The 26,544-nt window shown below is 43.5% G+C and overlaps 1 protein-coding gene across 3 annotated transcripts in view; it reads left to right on the forward strand.

Annotated features, from left to right (window-relative positions):
- The window catches only part of NEDD9 (neural precursor cell expressed, developmentally down-regulated 9), a 162,916-nt gene extending 146,968 nt beyond the window's left edge, over window positions 1-15,948 (forward strand). For 2 of the 3 annotated variants that reach the window (XM_036888662.2, XM_036888661.2), the window contains 5 exons: window positions 7,171-7,272; window positions 7,774-7,875; window positions 8,681-9,922; window positions 11,318-11,407; window positions 13,640-15,948. In XM_036888662.2, coding sequence (XP_036744557.2) covers window positions 7,171-7,272; window positions 7,774-7,875; window positions 8,681-9,922; window positions 11,318-11,407; window positions 13,640-14,149 — 2,046 coding nt within the window. In that variant the 3' untranslated portion in view covers window positions 14,150-15,948. Of the gene's footprint in view, window positions 1-4,400; window positions 4,684-7,170; window positions 7,273-7,773; window positions 7,876-8,680; window positions 9,923-11,317; window positions 11,408-13,639 lie in introns of those variants that run through there. The other variant, XM_036888663.2, reaches the window with a different exon arrangement.
- The last annotated feature ends 10,596 nt before the right edge of the window (window positions 15,949-26,544 follow it).

Below are 26,544 nucleotides of genomic sequence, written 5' to 3' on the forward strand. Positions count from 1 at the left end.
GACAAAGAGGTTATTATAAGATCCAATAAATACTGTGGTGGTTCTGCTAATGCTTTTTAAGAGCATTTATGTGAAATAAGCCCTTTCCAACAGGCAGTTTTAGAAATCTAAATATTCTTGTTAATGCATGAAACCCAGAGATAGTATAAATAAATCAGGGGGTTAGGAGGGATTAGAGATGCACAGGAAGGAATCTAATTTTACTTTCTACATATGCCAAGGAAAATGCACATGGATGACTGCTGATCAGTGAAGCCTGCTTTTGAATTCAGACAACCATAGATGCTGCTAATGGCGAGGTTGTAAACCCAGGCATGGTGTGCTTATTACTTCTCATCAGTCACCACTGGGGTTGCCTAGTTCTGGACTCATCCTCGGGGCAGAACACCAGGGGCGGGTTGCACACACACCTGCTGGCTTTGGGTTCTTGGTGAGCACCACGGGTCAGTTATGGCGGCGTTATCTAGATGGCAGAGGCAGAGGGTTGTGTGATGCAGATCATTCCTAAAGCTGCTTTGGCTTATAGAGACTGAGACTCAGAATTAAATCGTGGTGAACCAATCAGAACCGCTACAAGGACACCTTCCTACCCTCCCAAGTCGCGTTTCTTACTAACTTTTAAAACTGTATTGAAATTGGAAAAAGTTGTATTTGTGTGACTATAATTTTGATACATACCTACATCTCATGTAAAACTGTGAATAATAATAGTAATAATAAGACACCTGAACAGGACCTGAGTGATCTGAGCTCCTCCCATCCTTTCTGGGTTTCTCATCCTCTCCACTCAATTCTTTCTGCCCAACCGTAGGATTTTCCTGATTCCTTTTCACTGTTTTTGTTCCGCCTTAGGGTTGCCAGTAGCACGGAAGAAAGGAAAGAGTCAGCTCAGGGGCCAGTGCTGGAGGAGAGAGATGAGAAGTTGTGATAAGTACAGGAGCCGTAGGGCATCAGAAGGAAGTATGGCAGAATGAGCTGGGGTCTGAGACCCCATTAATGGGCTTCCACAGGGTTCTGGGGGCTGGGGGGCCAAGGAGACCTGCCTTCATCAGTGACACAGGCTGCCCCTTCCCACTTCCCTTAATGCTCCGCTGGACTGACAACATGCAGCGGAGGAGTTGATGGCCTGCTAACCCCAGGGCCTCTGTGCTGCGCCCCAGTCCCCACGCCCAGCAGCTCTGCTTGAAGGAGGTGAGGCAGATGCCCAGGGGAAGCAGGGCTTGCTGAGAGCAGACTTGCTGAGACCTTGACACAAGTGATTCCACGAGAGCAGAAGATGTCTTGAGAGAAAGTGCTCTGCTTCTAGACATTTCGGATGCGTCCAGGCCCTGCTTTGTGGTGAGGCCCTCTTAACAAACCCAGCTTGTGATCTTCCACTGAAAAGGCGTAGTCTGAAGAGAAATTCAGGAAAGTGTCATGAGTTTGGGGCCTTGCTATCTTTCTCTTGGATAAATATCTTTATCTCTCAGCCTCATAAAAAATGTTTTTTTTCCTGGGGTTTTCCAATGGAGTGTCTTGGACTGTTAGAGTGACAATGGCAATTGACAGGACCGGAGTCAAACAGTAACCTATGGTAAATCCATAATGGTCCTTAAGGGCCAAAGTCTCTTGTCATTTACTGCTTTGGTCTGAAATTCCCATCGCCTCATAAACCTCACTGGGAACTCTTGATGCATTTGTGAAGATCAATTTCTATCTATTAAACTTAAATCTAAGAATGACGTAATTTTGTTTTCTCCCATGAAACATTTTGAAAGCAAGTAGCCTTGCGATCTGTGATCGCTGAGACACAGATGACATCCTCATCATATTAAACAAAGAATTAAAGAAAGCAATAATAGGATGCTGTTTGTTTTTGTTGTCTTGTCTCCTGCATTCCTCATTATCCTTGTTATGTTAGACACTGCATTTTTTTAATATTGGTAGAAAAAACTTAAGGTCTGTAAATAGTTCTCTACTTCCAGAGAGGATTTTATTTCCTTCTGCCAGCCTCATAGTAAATCCAATTTCAGGCTTCGAGATGTTCTTGCCAACCCTGATGACCTGAAACCTAGCTTCAGCCTTCCAGTTAAACCTTACTTTTGCATGCAGCCCTTAGGATCCCGGCCCAAAGTGGGGGATGGTTATTAGGGTCCCTACCTTGGTGAGCCCTAGAATCCAATGTTCCCCCTCACCCAAAGAAGCTGTAAAAAACACAATGTAGCCTTGCAGACACCTGTTTCAGTCAGCAAATGCCCCCAGGGAAAAATCAGCCTCATAATTTGGGCCTACTGCTATGAATTCCTTCCTTACTCCCAAATTTTCACCTGGTAATTCTTCGCTGTCTTTTAATTCTTTAATGCTACTGAGATTTTTAAGATCTTTTCCTCATTTTTTAAGTTGTCTTCAGTAGGATATGGTCGATCTGAATTACCTACTCCACAATTTAAGTCCAAAAGGACAATCTGTGTAACTCAGGTGACAATTTTAACAAAAAGCTAAGGCTTACAGGTTTCTTCTAAGCCGGGTACGTTGTGTACTTGATCTCATTTCATACTCCTAATAGCCTATATGTATTATTATTTCCACTTGACTAATAAGGAAACAGGCTTGGAATGGACCAGTACCTTGATCGTGTTCTCACAGCTAGTAAGTGGGGGAGCCAAGATAGATCTAGCTCTGCCTGAATCCAGGTTATGTTCTCAGTCACTCCCCTCCCCAGACCTAATCCTCTCTGTGAGCTAAAGGCCCAGTGTGGCCGTGGCCTCTCTGATACCCAGCCTCGTGACACAGGCTTTTCAGAACTAGAGAAAGGATGAATCATGTATTTTCCTTCTGATGTTGAAGTAAAAAGCAGAGTCTGTTTTGATTTCTTTTTGCACAACTCCTCCATATGTTTCTGGTTGGTGGCTGAGAAGAACACAGGTGTTCATGTCACACGCAGGCTCCGGAGTGGGGAAAGGAAGCCATCTAGCGGCCCCGCCTGACTCTGACCTCCGGCTGTGGTCTGTGCTACACAGCAGTGCCGGGGGTAATTCCTCGTGGTTTCTGATGTCCCACCTTGATTTAGCATGCACTCTGCTTTCCTGGCTCCCTCACTTGCCCAACACCACCACGCATAGCTGATAAGACACTGTTCTGCCCCTTTCCCACGGGCCCCACTTACCCTAGAGCTGGCTTCCCTGGAAACCAACCTTATCCTGTGTAGGAAGACCTTGTTCAGTATCTCTCTCCAGTTCCACACCTTGCTTCAGAAAAGCCTTGACCTTTCCTTTAATGTAGTCATCAGAGAGTTCCTTAATGTATTCAGTCGATACATTTATCCAAGACCGCCTGTATTCAAGGCACTGTGCTAGGCCCTGCTATTTATATATGAATGGAGAAGACATGGTCTGTCTCCACAATGCTGAGAGAGGTGATGAGATGTCTGATGCAATCAGACCACCAGTGATAGGTACCAGTAGAGGTGTCTGGGTAATATGCTCAGGGGGCTCCAAGGAGGGAGCTATTATATCTGCCTGGAAAGGCTTCATGCAAGAGAGGCACTTGGCTTGGCCTTGAAAAATCACATCAAATTTGAATATATGGAAAGAAGAAGAGCATCTTGGAAAAGACAGCATGAGTGAAGGCGCAGAGGTGTGTGGCATGCAGGGCGGACACAAAACACAGAGCAATTCAGTGTTGCCAAGGCACGCAACTGGTAAAGAGCTTTCAGGCGCCCTACCCTGAGAGGTTTTCCAGGTACTGAGGGAGGAGGGCTGCACCCTGGAGGCCAGAGACATGTTTAGTTTGGCCAAGATACTGTTAGAAGTGTTTTAGCCAAATTTGAAAATCAGTTTCACATAAAAATCCAGATTTCTGGCTTCTCCTGAAAATCTGAGGATCTGGCAAGAGAGCCCGTGTTTTTTTCAGAACAGCTGACCAGAGCTGAGGAATGGCTGCCTCCCTTCAGTGGGGTGTGCATTCTGTCCCCCCAGCACGGAAGCCCCGCCTGCCTCTCCCTCCAGCCTGCATGCTCAGCCCTACAGGTATGAGTGGATGCCTTTCCTCCATGGTGGGGGCCAGCTCAGGCCACCGACTGTGGGAACATGCGTGACGGGCCCAGGGGCCTCTCTTCTGCTCCCTGACTCTCACACATGGCACCTTTCAGGGTTCCCTACCCCTCACTACTGCCCAGACACAGACTCTTGTCCTTTAAAACTTCAGGATGCACAATCTCAAAGTCAAAGCACCTCTAAAACCATCTCTTGCTGCGCAGGATCTGAGGTTCAAAGTGGTGGGAATCAGACATATCGAAGTGAGGGGTGGGGCGAGGCATGTTCATCAGCTTGTTTTTATGAAGGCGGATGAGAAAGCTAACAGAACCTGAGCCCCCAGGCTTCTGATCCCACCCTGTCAGGGCCCAGCCTTGGAGATTTATTAAATGCACTCTTCCTTGTCTATATGTCTAGTCTGTCCTTTTCTGTTTTGTAGCTCTTGTCAGCATGTCTGCCTTCAGACTCTTCTGTTAGTTGACAAAAATGGTATAACCAACACCTAAGGAAGGTTAGATTCCTCATGGGGACAGAAAATCCATCTTTGGAAAATGCAAATTCTCTGCCAGGGTTATTGGAAAGCAATTGCAGTGGCCAATCCCCAGGGATCCCACAGCGTCCTGTGACATTGGTCAGCCCCCCCTTTGTGGCAACGCTAATGAGCCAAGAGGTCAGTTTGGTGATTCCTAAGGCTAAGCCCCAGTAACTAGAAATAAATACACAAATGGAAAGGAATGCAGAAAAGAACAAATAAGGGGAGGAAACAAGGAAATGAAAAACCTGACTTGATATCACTGAGAAAATGAGTTTAAAATGCCCTTTGTGTAGCGACTCCATCAATGCCTTGCCCAGGAGAATTTTTCCAAAATGTACATGCCCTTCGTGAGAACTTGGTGTTCTGTAATTGAAGGTTCAGTAATTCTGGGATAGTAGAAAGGTTTTTGTGTACTATGTCTAGCAGGGAGAAAAGGCATTTTGAACCACAAAACTGGAGACTCTGTAAGGTACAGAACAGTCCGCACTTTCCTCGGAGGAGAGACACACCACTGGCGTGAAAGTGACCCAAGCAGAGGTTGAGGAGAATGTCCCAAAGTAGAAGACGTCCCTTCCAGTGTCACAGAGCAGGTCCCACTTAAATCCCATCTGTGGACCAATGTGCATCAGCAGGTAGTATCAGGAATGCTGGAATCAGTGTTACTTTGTTGGCTTTTTCCCCTTGTGGTTTTCACCATCTGTTTCTTTTAATGCATAAACAGGGAAAATGACTGGTTTGGAATGCAACATTTTTAAAAACCAGATGACCACAGGCATCCTCTAAATGAGAAAGAGAGAGCAAGTTGGCGTCCTGTGACACTGGTCAGGAAGTGAGATGTCAAATATCGGGAAGCATTAATGCTCTGCTGCGGAGGACCCGCAAAGGCAAGGGAAAGCTTTGTCCGTGACCCCGCCTTTCTGAGGTCGTGCTGAGTGTTTACATTTCACCCAGGGCTATTTTCAGACCCCCATGGCACCCCTCCCTTTTTTAAACTAAAGATGAAGCCGTTCAGCTGGCCTTCAGCATAACCAGTCTTGATTTTCCATTAGCATTATTACTAACTTGGCAACCTTAGGTAGAATCCACTCTTAGAAACTTTTAGATGGAACAAAAGCTGTGTTGTAAGCAGGTTCTATTATAAAGCTCAAACAAAGAGCCAGAAATAGAGAAGCTGATGAGCTAGACTAGGAGAAGATACTTCATTTCTCTCCTGGACAATAGTGAGTGAAAAAAAAATTATATAAGGCATTAGGAACACAGTGTTTTTCTTGCACAAAGGGCATCCTGCCTTAGAAAGGAAGACTGCTCTGCACTATTACAGTGGCCGTTGTATAAATGGCTCTGTGTGCTCCATGCCAACAAATGTTAAAGCAATGGTCCTTTTTTAAACTTGAGGCAGTGGAGAGATTGGATGGGATGGTGACTGCATACTAATCTCTTTTACCTCTACTGCAAGCAATAATCAGCTGCAAGCACTGGGGATTTACCACCAAATTGAACTCACGCAGTTTAGAGCCCCAGGGAAGTAGGGCATTGGTGCATCTGACTGAGTGCCACCCCTTTCAGCAGAAGACGGACATGAGCATTTTTTACATAGTTTTGCAGGCAGCCTGACACCAGAGTTTTCCTTAGAGAAAGGATAAAAGATGAGAGTTTCTTAGGGAACAACCAGCTCTTCCTAACTCTGTTCTGCTCAAAAACATCACGGGCAATGCTGAGGTGTGCACTCTTAGTCATTCAGGGGGAGAAGGCAGACAGACTCTGCTAATTTAGGAGCCCTTGGAAGACTATTTCAAAATGAGTTTAAGTTCAAGTAATTCTTCTAGCTGTGCTTAGGACCCAGTGAAGTATGTAGATAGGAAAATAAAAGCCATCGGGTAACATTTGCCTCATAGACATCGGTTCCACATACCATAATTGTGATGCATGTGTTTGACTTCTGACGTCCCTTGGATGTAGGTTCTGTCTGGGACCCTTGCATCCCTGGTGGAAGTGGGAAAATGATTAGACACCTGTCCTCTGCCTGCTGGCTCCCTGACTCAGTGTTTCATTTGTTTTATAAGTTAGATTGAAAGCTTGTGGAGGCTTCTAAGGGCAGCACTGTTTGAGCTTTCATTTCATAAAAGTTCTCTAGTGACCTATGGAATTTTAGTTATAATAATGTCAAATGAAGAGGCATCCTGGGAAGGTATGAGAGGAATTTTAAGTGGCTGAACTCCATTTGCATTATTCACTGTAAATAGTTATAGAGACTTAAAAATTTTTTTCCTTTTATTATGCTGTGCTATTGATGCTCCAAAGAGGTGATCTAGAACTTTTGTAACTCAGAAATGATTCTCCTTTAAAGTATGTTTTGGGAATGGAGACTATCTGACCAACTTTGAGATGATTTTGTGACCATGAGGAGGGGGAAAGAGATATTTTGGGGATTTGTTCCTCACTGGACTCAAGTTAACTGACCTGGTATGTCCTTGTCTCCTTCCTTTCCTCTCTACCCTCTCTTTCCTTTCTCCCTCCCTCCCTCCCTTCCTTCCTTCTTTTTATGGGAAATTAATGAGGATTCAGAGATTCACTCCACACTTGGTCTCAGAGTCTCACGCCCCTGTGTCTTCTTGCCCGCAGGTGATAACCCCAGTGAGGACAGGCCACGGCTACGTGTATGAGTGCCCATCCAGACACCAGAAGGACACCTACGACATCCCTCCTTCCCATGCCACTCAAGGGGTACGTGCAGGGGATGCCGTCACCAGGGAGAGGAGCACTGCAGGGTCACATTCTTTCAGGGCTGCAGAGCAGACCAGAGTTCACAGATGATGTATATTTCGTATGAAGCATTTATAGGTTGTCTATCCGGGAGCCGTTTCAGCCAATGCTATTTAAATTGTGTTTCCTGGATGTGCTTTAGCAGGAAATCCTCAGCTTTTATCTGATACAGATTTTGTCGCTTATTTTATCATTTTATTTCAGGAAGTGTAAAATTAAGCTACAATTTAAAGTACAGACAGCATAGATATTTCCCTTAAGATCATTTTTATGTTCAGACTAAGTCAAAGAATATGAAATTTGAAAAGAAAAATTCCACCTACCCCTTATTACATAGAATGCAGCCAAAGAGCAAGGGTATACATAACCCAGTAAATAAATCCATAAGTCAAAGCTTAGTGGAACAAAAAATGACACGTGTATGACATTTCCACTCCGGGTAACTCGGGTGTTTCTCTTCAGGTATATGACATCCCTCCGTCATCAGTGAATATACCCATGTTTTCAGCACCAGGGGGAGAGATAAAACCTCAAGGGGTCTATGACATCCCTCCTACCAAAGGGGTAAGTAAGCTAGCACAGGGGTAGCAAAAAGGGTGTGTGTGTGTGTGTGTGTGTGTATTCAGCTAAAAAAATGAAGGGCAAACCGAAGGGGAAAAACTAGTCTTCGTTAGAGAGTAAATGGAAAGGACGGAGGGAGGAAGGAAAGGTGATAATTAAAGACAACTCTAGGCGTTCCACAGTTAGGGTATCCCACTTCAAAAAAGGGGTAGTTGAAAGGAGAGCCAATGAGAAGGTAAAATAATTCAGTTTGGCAAGCAGCTAATATATATCTCCCATTTATATAGCATGTTACAGCCTACTCAGTCCATATAGATGGGTTAATGCATTTGATTCATTCTGTTACCCTCTGTATGTGCCTGCACGGGAAGTACAATTATCCGCATTTTACAGACAGGGGAACTGTGTCTCAGAACATTTAAGCAACTCATTCAGCCTTACATAGCTGAGAGGCCTGGGCAGACGCCTCAGGTCTTCTGACGCCTAGTCCTGTGCATTAATGCAGAATCTGCCTCTCAGCCTGCATTGGCTGAGGAAGGACCCCTGGGAGGTGGTCAGAAACTCAGCCAGGAGGGGCCCACACCCAGGGCAGCATGGAGGCCAGGGGAAGATGCCCCTGACAAAGGACGAGGGAAGGCGGAGCAGAGCAGAGCCTTGGGAAACACCTGCCATTAGTGAGGGGAGGGCCAGAGAAGAGAGTCCGTCAACGGGGCTGAAAATTCTCCTCTTCATTTGAGTGTCTCGTTTAGCTTCTGCCTGTTCACATGAGCTGACTGAACAAATAATAGCCTCAGTTTTCCCTTTTCAGGTATACGCCATTCCACCCTCTGCTTGCCGGGATGAAGCAGGGCTTAGGGAAAAAGGGTATGACGTCCCCCCTCCAATGAGACAGGCTGGAAGGCTGGACGTCAGGCCTGAGGGCATTTATGACATCCCTCCAGCCAGCAGCAAGCTGGTGGGGAAGGACCTTCACGCCAAGTATAACTGTGATACTCCAGGAGCTGCTGACCTGGTGGCACGAAGATACCAAAGCGTTTCCCTGAGCCTTCCGCCCGCACAGCTGGGACAGTCAGCAGGCACGCAGAACGACGCGTACGATGTCCCCCGAGGGGTTCAGTTTCTTGAACCGCCAACTCAAACCAGTGAGCAATCAGCCCCCTCCAAAGAAAGAGACGGCGTTTACGATGTCCCTCTGCACAACCCCCCAGATCCCAAAGGCCCTCAGGATGTGGTGGATGGCATCAACCGCTTATCTTTCTCCAGCACAAGCAGCACTAGGAGCAACATGTCCACGTCTTCCACCACCTCAAAGGAGTCCTCGCTGTCAGCCACCCCACCTCAGGACAAAAGGCTCTTACTGGATCCGGACACGGCCATAGAGAAGCTTCATCAGCTCCAGCAGACCCTGGAGATGGGCGTCTCTAGCCTGATGGCGCTCGTCACCACGGACTGGCGGTGTTACAGGTACATGGAACGACACATCAACGAGATACGCATGGCGGTGGACAAGGTGGAGCTCTCCCTGAGGGACTACCTCCACTTTGCCAAGGGAGCAGCGGCAAATGCCTCCTGCCTCCCGGAACTTATCCTCCACAACAAAATGAAGCGGGAGCTCCAAAGAGTGGAAGACTCCCACCAGATTCTGAGCCAAACCAGCCATGACTTAAATGAGTGCAGCTGGTCCCTGAATATCCTGGCTCTTAACAAGCCCCAGAACAAGTGTGATAATCTGGACCGCTTTGTGATGGTGGCAAAGACGGTGCCCGATGATGCCAAGCAGCTCACCACAACCATCAATACGAATGCGGAAGCCCTCTTTAGACCAGGCCCTGGTGGCTCACGTGTGAAGAATGGGCCTGAGAGCATCATGAACTCCACTGAGTACCCACACCCTGGCCCCCAGGTGCCCCTGCTGCAGCCTGGGGACCACAGGGCCCAAGCTCCTAGCAAGCCATTGCCCCCGGTGGGCAAGGACCAGCCCCCTGACTGTATCAGCAGTGACGGTTCTGAGAGGAGCTGGATGGATGATTATGACTATGTCCACCTGCAGGTAAAGAAACCAGACCCGTAAACCACCTACACTCACTTCAGGGAGCCTGGGACTGATGCTTATAAGGCTACTAGGCTAGAGGCTCCCAGAGGAGCTAACACAATCGATGGGTCACAGCCACGACTAGTGGCACCCAGATTGGAGGTGAGGTATATAGGAAATGCCCTGGTCTGGAGCCCTCAGCTCTTGACCTTCCCTGACAATAATTGTGTGACCAACTCATGGAACATCCCTGGATTTTAATTTCCTCATTTGCAAAATGAATGAGGCACAGGGTTGGATTAGATCCCATCACTACACCTCAGGCAAGTGGGAAGAGACACCCCAAAGAGGATAGAAGGCCCCTGGATAATCACACCAGCTCCACTTACTTCTGTTTGCATTTTATGATAGAGTTCTGCATGATGTTTTATTTGAAAAAAAGGGGGGTATTCACTGTGAAGAAAAAAATTTGAAAACCTCCGCACGTAGAGAATTTCTAAGGTTCCTTTGGCTCTGTACTGTGCATGTGCGTATGTGTGTGTGTGTGTGTGTGTGTGTGTGTGTGTGTGTGTGGTGTATGTGAGTGTGATTACCTACAGAGAAATTTAATGCCACCTCAGACTTGCTTTGAGGACTACTGACCATTTGCCAATGGACCTAGAACTTAACCTGCATCTGGGAAATTGGGCCATCACAGTCTGCCTCTTACAAGTGGAGATTCCACCAAGTAGACCCAACAGTGTGCCCTTTCACCTTAGGGGATTAAAACATTCTACCAAAATCCATTATTTAGAATTTGGCTTACTATCTTATTCTGCCATTCTTTTCATTTGACTGAGAGCCATGGATTATCCTGAGAACCATTTAACTACAAATCCCTGGGGATGGGATTGCTGGGCCACACCTAGTTCAGAGGAAAGGTTTGGGGAGAGAGGAGATGGAAGCATCACACATTCACCAGGTCCACTGCAGAGGCCTGGGAAAGACTGATTTTGTGTAGAGCTGCTGATGATTTAAAGAAACTAGAAGTGCACTGCAGACCACATGTGGACCTGCATCAGGAGATGTATGGGTTCACATGTCATCTTTGAGACAGGAGCTCTGAGAACCAGTACTGCTTACAGAGTACTGGAGAGGATTGGGGATAGCTCTCCGAAAATGATAAAGTGGAGCAGGTGCGTGTACCCCACATGGAAAAGAGTTTTAGTTTTCAGCCCTCCCCTACACAGTGACTGGAAGTCTGGCAGAGAAACACGCCATCCCTGCCTGAGGTTCACAGGGCCTAACTGAGCATGTGGGAAATTGCCAAGGCAGTGGAAAATGAAGGAGTATTTACATATTTGTCAATGAAATTGTTAGCATAAGTGAATCATAGTGGTGATGTAATGTTTTCTTTATGTTGAACAATAACAGGGTAAGGAGGAGTTCGAGAGGCAACAGAAAGAGCTGCTGGAGAAAGAAAATATCATCAAACAAAACAAGATGCAGCTGGAACATCATCAGGTGGGTTTAGTCAGAACAGAAAGTGAACAGAACAGTATTGAAAAGATTTCCCACTTAATAAGGAAGGTTTAACTTCAAAAGACTATGATTCTATCCTGCCAGTACACTTTGGCATGAAGACGCTCCAAGGCGTACAATAGGGTACACGAACAAAAAAGGAGGTTCATGGCTTTAGTAATGCAGCTGGTGTACCTGGATTACGTCCAAGCAGCAGTTTTTCTAGGCTAAACCTGTACGTCTAACATTAGGACTGTGTGGTTGAGGCTTCTGGTCTCAGAAGGGGGATATTCACGGTGAAGAAAAAAATTTGAAAACCTCCACATGTAGAGAATTTCTAAGGTTCCTTGAGTGGAACAAGATCCACTCAAGCTAACCTGAGCAAATGGGTCTTACATGGCAAAGCCATCATAGGGGAATTTCAGAACAGATAATAAAGATACAGCCAAATACCTCTCCTTCTTATACTTTCTTCGCCTCTAAATCTGCTTCCTTCTCCTCTATTTACTGGCAGTTTCCTCACTTACCTACTCATTTGGCTCCCCTGTAGTTTTACAGAACTTGTAAATGGCCGCTCGAAGCCCTTTCTGTAGATGGCTTTCATCTCAGCTTCCTCCGTGGGTCAGCTCCCCTCTGTGGGTCATCAGATTCCTAAACAAAGAGTCTGACTGGGCCATCTTTCTATTATCATCTGTCTGTCTCTCTCTGCCCTACAACAGAAGCCGGTGGCTTGGCTGTTCTTGGCCCAGTCTAAAGGAAGGAAGGCAGGATTCGATGCTTTCAAAATGTATCCAAGCCTATTCACCAGGGGATTTGGGCAAAGCAACTTCATTCAAAAGTTGGGCATAAGTGGGGCAGATAACGATGGGTATTGTTACAGCAAAGGTATGAAAATCAGTAGAAATGGGTTGAGGGTTTGTAAACCTTTTAAGATGAAATGAAGTGACGGGTGGAGATGTGAACTGGCAACTGAATTCAGCAAACTGAGTTCTAATCCTTGCTTTCTGACCATGTGACCTTACGAGGCTTAAGTGACGTAGCCTCCCTGAACTTGTTATTTCTCTATAAAAATGAGAAAAACCCTTCACCTGTCCATCTAATGAGATGATATATTTACAAACATATCTGTAAAAGCATAAGCTAAGGATCTTGAAAGATCACCCTGTATCTGTTTATGTTGGCTTTGGCATTTGGCCAAATAAGACGGCAGGGCTTTGGGAAACTTGTCAAAACCATAGTAATTCCTAAGAAGAAAGCAGATCCTGTGAACAGTAAAGCTCGCTGTGCATTTCTCCGGGGAGAAGCTGGGTGAGGTTATCCCTGCATTGACTCAGCCCTACCTGAAGGGTAGACTGCTACCGGAAGATTGCTGAGTCCTGAGCTCAGGGCACGGACAGTCCTTACTTGCAAGAGAAAGGTGTCTCCTGAGCCTTGGTGGGACAGCATGAAATTATTATCATGGCAGTTTAAGTAATACACCGGCTGGGAGCAGTGAGAAGGAAGGAAAGAAGCCAATGCTCACTGAGTCTAACCCTAGCCAAGGCCCTTCTCCTCCAGCAACTCGGGGGGACTGAGGGTTATGATGCACACTTAGCATCCAGACACCTTGGGGATGTTCTTTTCCATAGTGTGCATGTATCTATATGCAGTAGTCTTTCCTGTTGTGAGGGATAATAACAGTTACAAATTTTTACTGAAAGGGTGGGAGAAGTAGAAAAGGGTCAGGGATTGTCATTTATCTAAGCATCTTGAAGGGACAGAGTCGAGGCTCTCCTCAAAAAGGAAAAACTCTCAGTGATCTCTCTACTTGACAAAGAGACCTCTACAGGTGGTTTTCCTTGGCCACCACTCAATGCTTAGTAAACATTTACTTAGAGTCTCCAACACACCAAACACCATGCTAGCACTCCGTAAATATTAACTCATTTACCCTTCGTGAAGATGGAGGCAAAGGAGCTGGGCTTGAATCCTTTGCTGCCTTCCAGCCTGAGGGCAGAAGAGACCCATGGCCCAGTCTCAGAAGGCCTGAGCTGGAGGAGTCCTTGGAGATCACCTTTCTCAACCTCCGAGTTTTACAGTTTAAGAAAGCAAGGCGGCCTGCCCAAGCCTCCCATCGAATAAGCACCTGACGCTGATTAGCAGTCAAAATCTGTCTTTTAACTCCAAGCCCTGCTTAATTTCCATCACAGCCCACTGCCTTACCCTTAATGAAATCTGCTTTCTCCTCCCTTGCAGCTAAGTCAGTTCCAGTTGTTGGAACAAGAAATTATAAAGCCGGTGGAGAATGACATCTCCAAGTGGAAGCCCACTCAGAGCCTCCCAGCCACGGGCAGCAGGGTGGGCGCCCAGGACAGGCAGTTGCTCTGCTTCTACTACGACCAGTGTGAGACCCATTACATCTCCCTCCTCAATGCCATTGACGCCCTCTTCAGCTGCGTCAGCTCGGCGCAGCCCCCGCGGATCTTCGTGGCGCACAGCAAGTTTGTCATCCTAAGCGCACACAAACTGGTGTTCATCGGAGACACGCTGACACGGCAGGTTGCCGCCCAGGACATTCGCAACAAAGTGATGAACTCCAGCAACCAGCTCTGCGAACAGCTCAAAACTATAGTGACGGCGACAAAGACGGCCGCCCTCCATTACCCCAGCACCACCGCCTTGCAAGAAATGGTTCACCAGGTGACGGACCTGTCCAGGAACGCGCAGCTCTTCAAGCGCTCCTTGCTGGAGATGGCGACGTTCTGAGAAGAAAAGGAGAAGGGGACTGAATGGACTACCAAGGGAAACTGGAAGTGCCATCTGGTTTTTGTGAATGTTATCTATTTTTGTAGGTATTTTATATATTTTAAGGTTCTGTGGGTTAGACAACGTTCATAAATTCAGGGAGCTAGAGAGGCAATTTTTTTTTCCGTGCGATTTTTTTGGGCCCACATAAGCATCTAAGACCTGAACTGTGCAGAGACTTGTCCATATGCGTGTGTATGCCTGTGTATTTGTGTTCGTTTGTAGCTGTTTGTCTGATACATTCCATTAAAAAACAAGAAATAAGAAGCACCTTAGTAAGCGCCTCCTAATGCTGCATTTTTTTTTAAAGAAAACATACCAGCTAGTTGTAATATTACTCTACATATACTAGCAGTTACTCTGAGCCTGTCACTTCTGAGTTGGGAAGCACAGTGTATTTGCAAGTGTTTCCCTCTCAATAATGAGGCATGATATGGCTTGTTCTTGTTTTGAATCTCCTTCCAAATGGACTGTCTTGGGCACATGATAGCAAAATGCTTCACTTCTGGTTGAAAAAGCCCACCTAGAGAGAAAGTTTCAGAAATAAGCCAAGCTCCAATATTTTGGTTCTGGAAGAGAGACACGTGTATTTAGAGACCATGTCCCAGGTTATGACTGGGCTGTTTCAACACCAAGAGGATGTCACAATAAAAGAGGAACATATGTTTCCCCAGGGCTTTTTGATCATCTGCATTATGAGCGATTTGGCTATGAGGTTTCCCAGTGGATGCTTTTAGATTTGGAAAAACCGTATTTGCTGCAGGAATTCATAGACACATCAGGCTGTGAGCGTCCACCAAAAGAAGGGATGGCTCCATCTGCCAGCTGTAAGTAGAGGCCTTGCTGACTCTCAACATTCACTTTGTGCTACTACCCCATCACCTGAGGGGACCTAGCCAGTTCTGAGTCACCTAAGTGTTAGAGCCACCAGGGAACATCCTACTCTAAAAGAATTCATTGCTGGATCTCACATCCACCTTAAAACATGCATATGTGGACCTGACACTCAGAGCAGCTGTATGGGGCCCGTATAATCTTGACAATCCTGTCTGGCCACGGACCCTGTATACAGCCCACCAGCACCTCATATAGCTGGTCACAGCATCCATTCCATAGTCTGTCCCCTCACACCTGCCAGTGTTGGTACAGCTCAGACACACCACAGGCCATCAGATTCATTGTGGGGCAAGTGACATACTTCCTACCCAGGGGTAAATGTAATCACACACTACCAAGTTAAGGAGCATGTTATTTCTGGTTTTTCGGTCCACTTCTTATTTAATGGTTGGTTCTATTTCAGCCTATTTGAAAACACTTTTATTAGCAATATATGCCTTGACTTAATTAAGCGAACAACCAAATCATTGGAACAGCAAAGGATTTAAGAAAGAAGAATGTGTGATCTAAGTGATTAAAAAAAAAAAAATCAGTGACACTTACAGAAGGTGCTTTTCAAAACGGCCACTATTGTAGTTCTTCAAGTTCTGCTCTGCAAAAGAAGAGTAGAAGTCGTGCTGTTACACGGCAAGTGAGTGTGTGGGAGGCCAGGGGACTGAGGAAAAGCAACAGAGAAACTGAAAAGTGTCCTTGTAGATTTCGTTGTATAATGTGTATTTGTTGGGAGATGACAGACTTGTTCTAAGCTAAGTGGTGACATGTCACATTTTTTAAACCAAAATGTTCGATTTGTATTACTCTTTCCCATCCTGTATGTAGAAGCTATTTTTAAAACATTAAATTTTTAGATTTCTGTTTTCATAGGCACTGGGTTTTCTTTTCCCTATTTCTCTCGTTGCCATAAGATTAAATGTTCACTTATTTTGACACTCGTATTATAGGAAATTAAATTATGGCTATTTAATTGATAGTCTAGATCTGAATGTTTTAGGAAAATCAAGAGTTATTTACTTTTTCATTTTGTGTCACCTCAGAGTACTTTTGCATTAGAAGAAAAATTCTGAAATTTATGAACATGAGCAAAACAAGCCTCTGGAACAGGGTTTCTCTTCACCAGGAAGACTGTGCATTTCAGTGATGGGAGGGAGGATGTTCGCCATCCTAGTATGGATGTTACCATTGATGTGGTTTTAGGATCAAAGGGAGTTGCTTACTTCATTCTGGAATAGACATAAAGAAAAAATTAAAAGAAAACTGTATTTGATGAAAATAGATTCATAACCACATACATTATTTTTAATGCTTGGCCTGTCATTCAGGTGTCCTACTGAAGTTTATAAATCACGTATTTGAATATACCTTGTGTCAGTTCACCCACATCTGTAAATATTAATTGGTTTTCAAGGAACACATCAAGGCACTTCAGTGAAGAATGGAAAGTCTTTTGAAAAATTGGTGCTGGGATAACTAGATCATTCAATAGAAAAAAAATGAATATTACCTTATATCCTACAGAAAAATTAGCTCAAATGGATCATAGACCTAAATGTAAAATTTAAAGCTCTGATACTTCTAGAAAAGAACAGGAAAAAAATCCTTGTGATCGTAGGTAGACAAACATTCCTTAGATAGAACAAAAATACATAAATCATAAAAGAAAAAATTGATAAATTGCACTTCACCAAAATTAAAGACTTACTCTTCTAAGACCATTAATAAAAACAAAAAGGCAACCCACAAACTAGGAGGAAATATTTATTTGTACCACATTCATCAGCCAAGGACATGTATCAGTATAAAGAGACAACTAAATTTTTTAACGGTGCAAAAATTTTGAACAGAAATGTTATAAAACAAGACACATGAATGGATAATAAGTAAATGAAATATAAACACACCAAAAAAAGTCCCTAAAATTGAAAAGGCAAGCCATACCAGTTATTGACAAGAAAGAAAAATTAATGGAGCTCTCATTGCTGCCCGTGAGAATGCAAAATGGTACAAACACTTTAGAAAATAAATGTGCAGTTTCTGAAACATTAGGTCTATGCCTGTGTAAGACCCAGGAATTTCTCTCCTAGGTATTTACCCAAGAGGAACAGAATCTCATGTCCACACAAAGACTTGTATAAGAATGTTTATAGCAGCTGTACTTGTAATAGCCAAAAGCAAGAAACAATCCAAATGTCTGCCTCGGTGAGTGAATAAAACCATTGTGCTATATCCACACGATGGAATACCACACCAACAAAAAAATTTAAACAGAAACAACATGAATGAATTTCAAAATCATTATGATGCATAAAAGAAGGCAGTCAACAAAGAGTACAAATGGTATATTTCCATTTATACAAAATTGTACAAAATGCAAAATATAGCCAATCAGTGGTTGAGTTTTGGTGGGAGGGATTATAGAGGAGCTCAGGGAAACTTTGGGAATAACGGAAGTGCTCATTTTCTTAATTGTGGTGATGGCTTCACAGTTATATGCATGTCAAACTCATCAAATTGCACACGTGAATTATATACAGTTTATGCTTTGTCAATTATGATTTTGCTTTTTAAGAAATGGTCTAAATACTCCAATTAAAAGTCAAAGGGTCTCAGGCTGGATTTCTTAAAAAAGCAAGACTAAGCTATATGCTATTTAAAGTACAGCCACTGAAAAAAATAAAAATGCACAGATAAGTTAAAAGCAAAGGAATAGCAAGAGATGTACCCACACACATTCTCAAAAAGCTGGAGTGATTATGTTAGCAGAATTCAGGAGAAATCAAAACAGGAACACAGGGGGGTATTTCTTGATAAAAAGGATCATTTTATAAAGAAGACAAAACATTCCTAATTGTATATGCACCTAATCACAAAGTAAGTTTCAAAATACATGAAGCAAAAACTGATATAAATGAAAGGAGAAATGAAAAATCTGTAATTAGAGGTAGCAATTTAGATACTCATTTCTCAGTAATTAATGGAAGAAGTAAACAAAAATCAGTAATAATTGGTAAGGACGGAGAAACTGAACTCCCCTACGTGCTGGTGGGAATGTAAAATGGTACAATCATTTTGGAAAATTGTTTGGCAATCTCTTATAAAGTTAAACATATATTTACCATATAACCCAGCAGTTCCAATCATAGGTATTTACTCAAGAGAAATGAAAATATATGTCCACATAAAAAACTGCTTTATTCGTCATAGTCTCAAAATGGAAACAATCCAATGGCATCATTAAGTGAGCAGATAAACTGTGGTCTGTTCATACAATGGAATACTATTCAGCAATAAAAAGGACTGAGCTAATTAAACATGTAACAGCATGAATGGATCAATCTTAGAAACATTATGTTGAGAAGAGACCAGGTTAAGTAAAGAATACCTGTATATGAAACTCTAGAAAACACAAATCTAATTTGCAGTAACAAATCAAATCAATGATTTCCTGAAGTCAGAAGTGGGATTGGGAATTATCTGGAAAAGAGCACAAAGGAAATTTCCAGTGTGCTGGTATATTTTATTTCAGGACTATATATATGTTTTCTATCAGCACTGTATGTATATATGATAGAAATGTTTCATAACATGCCTGTCCGATAAAGTAGATAGCAGTCACACATGGCTATCAAGCATTTGAAACGTGACTAATTACATCTGAGGAGCTGCTTTTAATTTTAGTTAATTTTAAATAAATAGCCACATGTGGTTAGTGGCTGCCGTCTTGGACAGTATCATATCTATATCTTGATTCTTAAGGTGTGTGAATGCATATAAATATCAAAATTATCATAATACACACTTAAAATGAGTGCATGTATATATGTAAGTCATACCTTAATAAAGTTGATTTTAAAAAGAGGTAAAGCATCTCCCCACAAATTCTAGGGTTCCATTTTTTTCAAATTAATATTATCATCAGTCAATTCACAGACACACCAGAGGGACTGTGGAACAAGTTCAAATCGGAAAGTTCAGCTTTCTAAAGAGTCGATGCTGGGCTAGTTCTTGACTACCAGGAAGACAAAGGTGGTCTCCTACTCTCCCAATCAGTAGAAGTGTGTCTGGGCTTTAGATGTTTCCCCATAAACCACATCTCCATTCTTCATAGTTTTGGAGGAATTATGACAAAAGAAATGTTGCCATTTGCCAGAGAACATGAAAAACAAGGATCCATTTATTCACTGGGCATCCCCTGCCTGGCTGGTCAGAGCAGGGGGTTCTGCTCACCCACCAATAAGGCAACAGCTGTCCCAGCCTCACTGCACGTGCCTCTGCCCACTCAGCAAAGGGCTGTGTACCAAAGGGAAAGAAATGAAAGGGCAGACCTGCTTTCTGCTTTTCTTTGTTTGAAACCAAGAGTAAATATCCCTTGTAAACATTTAAGGCAGATTGCAGACAAAGGCCCAGCTGAAAGCTTCAGGGAAAGACTTCAGGAGCACAAAGAGTGAGAAAATCAAAGTGACTGAGGAAGGTTAAAAACAAACCCATGCAAAGGGTAGGCTTGACTGATGAGATTGCTGGCAAAGGACATTCGGGCTAACCAGATGGGGAGGGGGCAGAGCAGAGCCTGGCAAAGGCTGGCAGATGGAAATGAGTGATGCAGAGGTGGAGTGGGCAGTGCCGTGGGGCTTAGAATCATGCCACACAGGGCCTAGAGCTCTGTACTTCGCACCATCAGAGAATTGCTTAAGTCAGAATAGGCATACAGGTTATGTGTTGACTTAATGAAGCTGAGCATTGGACAAGATAACCCACCCTTTCAAACAAGAGAAAGGAGAAAGAGCAGGAGGAGGAGGACAAGACAAGAAAGACAATGAAGACTACGAATGATAAAGAAGAGAATGGAGGGACAAAGGCACTATGAGGGCGAGCCTCCTTCTAGAGAAGGAGGACGGGGGAGAAGAGGCAAGAAAGACCTCCCACAAAGAAATCAAAGAGTCAGTGGAACAAGTAACTTCAAGAACCTATCTTCTTCCAAAGCCATGTTATGTTTTCTGATTCTCTGGGTTCTCAAGGTCTTTTGAGAAACAAGTTGATAGTAGATACTCTGCTGTGTTGTCATTTTGGAAAACAGCCCCTAGTACATGGTCCTCTTGGAGAAACGTACAACTACTGAGCGTATGGAAGGCTCTAAGGAGTCTTGTGAGAAAGAAACCTGTCCTGTCTACTGTTTCCCAAGACTTTTTTTGACGCTAAGATCTGTTTTTCTCTCTTACCACTTCTGAAAACCTGGTCTAGGATATTCCAATAGTTTTTCATTATTTTCCTCCCCCAACAAAAGGATGAGGTCTGCTAACAAGACTCATTGCACAGAATCATCCTTGGTCCAACCACATTTATTAAAGTCAAGACCGCTACTTTTAAGAGCCCTTTGGGACCAAAAGGCTAGAAGGAAGCACCTGTTTGACCTTTAGCACCCACACTCCTCCTGAATCCACACAAGGTACCCACAGAAGCACACAAACATCCTGGATTGTTCTCTTGACTCATTTGTCACCATCTGAAGGTCCTAAAATAATGCAGAAATGAAACCAGTGGTTGATTTGGATGAACTTCCCCAAATAATCATCTCCTTTGGACTAGGATGTCTTTTTTTATAGAAATGCTTTGGGGATGTCAATCTTTTGTATGAGGAGTTTAAAAATAAAAGTGCTTTTCAGATGGAAACCAAGAAAGTGAAAGAAAAATACAACATGCAGATGTGAAGGGAAATAGAGTCAGAGATGGATGTCTCACCTGTCTAGGAATTTAATCTCAGAAGAGGTGCTTAATAGTTGGGAAGACTTCTTGAAAAGGTGGCAATCAGGATACAGACAAATCCATTCTTTGTTCTGAAATCAGTACTCTGCGGTGTGAAAGGTGGCAAGGAGGGGCTTTGTGGATCCTGAAAGCTCAGTTAGGAAGCTCTTTTTTTTTTGGTATCATTAATATACAATTACATGAGCAACATTGTGGTTACTAGATTCCCCCCATTATCAAGTCCCCACCACATACCCCACCCATTATCAGTTCTAGGAGAAAAGAGAAAGGCAGTCTAGGTTAAAAAGGAGTAGAGATAGAGAAAAGTGAATAGATTTCGGGTATGCAGGAGGGGAAATCAACATGATTGGTGATACACTGGACACAGTGCTGGGTGGAGAGGGAGCCGGGTGGGGGGTGTCTGGCTTAGGCTAGGAAGCACCAAAGTTCTCAGCATCTCCATGGAACCAGCCTACTGTGAGCTCCAAACTTACTACACTGGCCGTGACTGGCCCTGAAGCTAGGGCAGGGTAAAGAACAAGAGGGGGGCAGCAACACTGGCCCAAAAAAATGCCAAATTACATCAGGAGATGTAAGGCTATGTTAAGCCCACCTCACTTTCCCCCAAGTCCTGAACATGTGGGCACATATGCTTATTTTGTGGTTGATCAAAAGAGAGAAAAGAAAGAAGAAAGAGGAGTGGAGAGAAAAGAGAAGAGAGAGAACAGAAGGGAAAGGGAGGGAAGAGAAAAATAAAACAACCTTGAAAGGGTTTTAATGAAGAGAAGCCATTAGGCAGGGGAGAAATCTCTAACAAGGGTGACTGAAAAAATGTAGCACACTGACTTTCATCTCAGGGTTTACTATTACCAGTCTCTAAAACAAATTCCTCTGCAGCCTGGCGGGAAGAAAGAAGCCCTACCTCACTCACAATATGATTTAAGCCATCTCCCAACAACTATAATTAAGAAAACTGAGTTAACAGAAAGGGCACCCTATTTCATCTCCCCACAGACAATTTTCCAGGGAGACAAGAGTCAGCAAGGAATGATGTTAAATGAAAACATACCCCTAATTTTCTTTGGCCTGCTGGCATTTAGGGTACCATCAGACACCAGGCACCTCCCCCAGCAGTTACCAACTGAAAGCAGTTTACGAGTCTCCTTTATGACCCAGGGAGCATAACAGGGTTTTTTTCAGAACAGCCTGGACCCTTTGTGACTTAAATCCCTGTTAAAGCAGTTGAAGTCTCTGAGAACAATGGTTGTGAAAGGGACATTTTAAACATCAGTAAGAGAAGCAAATTATTCCAGAGTCTTGCACAATGTTGAAATACTAAAACAAAGGACTGGTGTGGGTGTATTTTTTAGGAGGATGTAAAAATGTAAATGGTAACTTAGTTAAGGTTGTTCTTGCCCTTAGGCAATTATTTCCACCTGTCTGTCTAGACAGCCAATCCATACTAGCAAAGGCCTAAGATTTGACAAAAGGTTTTGGTTGAATAATGGGTCCCCCAACCCTGTTTGCAAAAGAAAAATCAACAAGAAAACAAAAGGTCTGCAGGGAACATTAAAAAGAGGGCTTGTAGGGGCCCTTCGTGTGGAGGTAAAGCTTTCTAGAGAAAAGTTAGCATGTTCTGCTGCTTGCAAAGAAGAATGGGCTTGTGTTTACACTTCCCAGGCGGCCACCGTTGTTGGCAGGGGCCCCCCAAGAGTTCTTCATTACCCTGCCAGCACAAATGGCCCTCGCTCACTCACTCCAGGTAGCCCTCTCTTAATCTGGCACCACCTAGGAGGGTTTCCAGGCTTCTCCTTAGAGCCCAGCATTTTGCTGACTGAAAGCAGTTCCCTCGGGAGTCCTCGGGGTAGCGCCACACAGCACCCCCTTGTGGTCTGATGGGAAACAACAGGCCATGGGAACAGTTTGGTTTTTACAACGGTTAAACGGGGATTACTACTGCGGACCTTGCTCAGTGTTATGAATATAAGCTTTGAAAACAATTCTTAAGGGCCCTACAAACACGTAGCCATACTACTATTCCTTTGCCTGCACATCTCCTTATTCTATTGTACATTCAGATCTAGGGCATCTTGAGTTCATCTTCCCCAGCTTACAACCTGGCTCACACAAGAAGCACATTTCATGTTTGTTGACTGGCTTAACTGACCAAATGAATGAACCCTGCACATTCCCCACCAATCCCACATTGGAGGAGGCTTTTGAAACAAAAGGACTTTGCAGGATCCTTAAAGATAACAAATAAAAACTGAACTCCCTCCAAAGGGCAGGATTTAGAGTGTCCGTAAATTACCGTTGTATTGTTTCCCTTTACTTAAGTGATTTTCCATCATTGACTATAGCACCTCTTTTTCCTGTTGTTGGATGACTGAGTTCTCTGCCTGCAAGTTGCTGGGGCTGAATTTCGTTTCATAGCTTCCTGTGGATACGGCTCCAGTCACTCCCTTGCAAAATTGGTGTAACTAGACCAAACCCCTGTCTCTGGATTTAGAGTCCTTGGTTTTGTGTAATTGTGATACTACATCATCCCTGGCCCCATGCGCTCTCTCCATACAATGCGACACTTTTGTTTTTCCCCATCCTGATACTCAGATTGTTAGAACTCTGCATTTACAGACCTTTTACATATGAAGTATGTGGACCATGTAAGAGCTCTGGTGCCCATGTGTGTGTGGAGCAGCGAGAGCCTGCCTCTCCTGTAAGGTCAAGATGCTCCCTAGCTGGACGGACTGGGCGTCCCACAGGGCTCATAGCCAGTTCTCTGCCATCTCAGCCCCCTGTCAGGGTACCAGGGTGGGACAAGTTCTTCTATTGGCTGTTTCTCACACCTTAAATCAATCTTTCATGGCACCCCACCCCAGGGTAGGGTGTGACCTGTCCAGATTTCCATTTCTGCTACTGTCAGTCTCCCCTCAGGAACGAATGCCCTTTCCTAAAACCTGGTCCCAGATTCAGATACACTTGACCCTGTAAAGAGATAGCTTTAAGGGTTAAGATCCCATTCTTTTCTCTTACAGGAGGCACCTCAGCCATGTTATCATTTCACAGATGCAAGCTTGACTCGTCAGTGCCTGCAGAGATCCAAGCCCCCAAAGCCCCACGGAGAGCAGTGACTGAACCCTAACAAAATGCCCTGGGACGTCTGGAAGCCTCAAGACTAGAAGATGCGCAGATTTCTCAGCTGCTGCAGCTGGAGGGAGCGCAGATCCTGCTCTCCCCAAGTTCCCACCGGAGGGAAAAACTTCCTCACACATGTACACACCTCCCTGGGACTGGTGCTTCCACATGGCAGAGAAACACCCTTCAGTCTCTCCACAGACTGTGTATTGGTTGTAAAAAGATACAGTGGAGAAATCAGACAACCACTTGACTGAGTGAGGTGAGTCAACTGAGTCAACTGAGTGAAGGACAGATGGACACCATGTGCCTTCAGAAGTGAGACTCACCCATACTACACTGAACTTCCTTTCTAAATTATGATGGAACATCAGACAAACATACTCCACAAATATGTGAAATCATTTGGTATTTGTCTTTCTCCCCCTGACTTACTACACTGAGCATAATACTCTCTAGATTCATCCAGATTGTTGCAAGTGGCAGGATTTCTTTTCTTTTTAGGGCTGAATAATATTCTATTGTGTATATGTACCACCTCTTCTTCATCCATTCATCTACTGATGGACACTTAGGTTGCTTCCATATCTTGGCTATTGTAAACAGTGCAGCAATAAACACAGGGGAGCATATGTCTTTTTGAATCAGGGATCTTGTTTTCTTCACATAAATTCTTAGGAGTGGAGTTACTGAGTCAAATGATATTTCTATTTTTAGTTTTTTGAGGAACTTCCACAACAGTTAAACTAATTTACATTCCCACCAACAGTGTAAGAGGGTTCCCCTTTCTCCGCATCCTCGCCACCATTTGTTGTTTCTTGTCTTTTGGATGTTGGCCATCCTAACCGGTGTGAGGTGATATCTCATTGTGACTTTAACTGGCATTTCTCTGATGACTAGCAATGTGGAGCATCTTTTCATGTGCCTTTTAACCATATATATTTCTTCTTTGGAGAAGTGTCTGTTCAGGTCCTCTTCCGAGTTTTTAATTGGGTTATTTGTTTTTAGGGTGTTGAGGCATATGAGTTCTTTATATATTTTGGATGTTAACATTTATGAATATATTCTCCCATACTGTAGGATGCTTTTTGTTTTGCTGATGGTGTCCATTGCTGTACAGAGCCTTTTAGTTTGATGTAGTCCCATTTGTTCATTTTTTATTTTGTTTCCCTTGCCTGAGGAGATGTGTTTAGGAAAAAGTTGCTCATGTTTATATTCAAGAGATTTTTGGCTATGTTTTCTTCTAAGAGTTTTATGGTTTCATGACTTACATTCAGGTCTTTGATCCATTTCAAGTTTACTTTTGTGTATGGGCTTAGACAATAATCCAGTTTCATTCTCTTACATGTAGCTGTCCAGTTTTGCCAACACCAGCTGTTGAAGAGGCTGTCTTTTTCCCATTGTATATTCATAGCTCCTTTATCGTATATTAATTGACCATATATATGTGGGTTTATATCTGGGCTCTATTTTGTTCCATTGATCTATGGGTCTGTTCATGTGCCAGTACAAAATTATTTTGATTACTGTGGCTTTGTAGTACAGCTTGAAGCCAAGGAGTGTAATCCCCCCTCTTTGTTCTTCTTTCTCAGGATTGCTTTGGCTATTCGGGGACTTTTGTGGTTCCATATGAATTTTAAAACTAGTTCATTGTTCTAGTTCATTGAAGAATGTCGTTAGTATTTTGATAGGTATTGTATCCATAGATTGCTTTAGGCAGGATGGCCATTTTGACAATATTAATTCTTCCTATCCATGCACAAGGGATAGGTTTCCATTTATTGGTGTCTTCTTTAATTTCTCTTATGAGTGTCTTGTAGTTTTCAGTGTATGCATTTCACCTCCTGGTTAGGTTTATTCCTAGATATTTTATTCTTTTTGATGCAATTGTAAATGGAGTTGTTTTCCTGATTTCTCTCTCTGCTAATCTGTTGTTAGTATATAGGAATGCAACAGATTTCTGTGTATTAATTTTGTATCTTGCCACCTTGCTGAATTCAGTTATTAGTTCTAATATTTTTGGTGGAGTCTTTGTGTTTTCTAAGTATAGTATCATGTCATCTGCAAACAGTGACAGTTTGACTTCTTCCTTACCAATTTGGATGCCTTTTATCCCTTTATGTTGTCTGATTGCTGTGGCTAGGACCTCCAGTACTATATTGAATAGAAGTGGGGAGAGTGGGATTCCTTGTCTTATTCCCGATCTTAGAGGAAAAGCTTTCAGCTTTTCACTGTTAAGTATGATGCTGGTTGTGGGTTTGTTATATATGACCTTTATTAAGTTGAGGTACATACCTTCTATACCCATTTGGTTAAAAGTTTCTATCATGAATGGATGCTGAATTTTATCAAACATTTTTCAACATCTATTGAGATGATCATGTGATTTTTGTCCTTCTTTTTGTTGATGTGATGCATGATATTGATTGATTTACGAATACTGTACCATCCTTGCATCCCTGGAATAAATCCACTTGGTCATGATGGATGATCTTTTTGATGTATTTTTTAATTTGGTTTGCTAATATTTTGTTGAGGATTTTTGCGTCTATGTTCACTAGCGATATTGGTCTGTAATTTTCTTTCAG

The sequence above is a fragment of the Manis pentadactyla genome, chromosome 16 (genome assembly GCF_030020395.1).
Source record: "Manis pentadactyla isolate mManPen7 chromosome 16, mManPen7.hap1, whole genome shotgun sequence".
NCBI classification, from domain to species: domain Eukaryota; kingdom Metazoa; phylum Chordata; class Mammalia; order Pholidota; family Manidae; genus Manis; species Manis pentadactyla.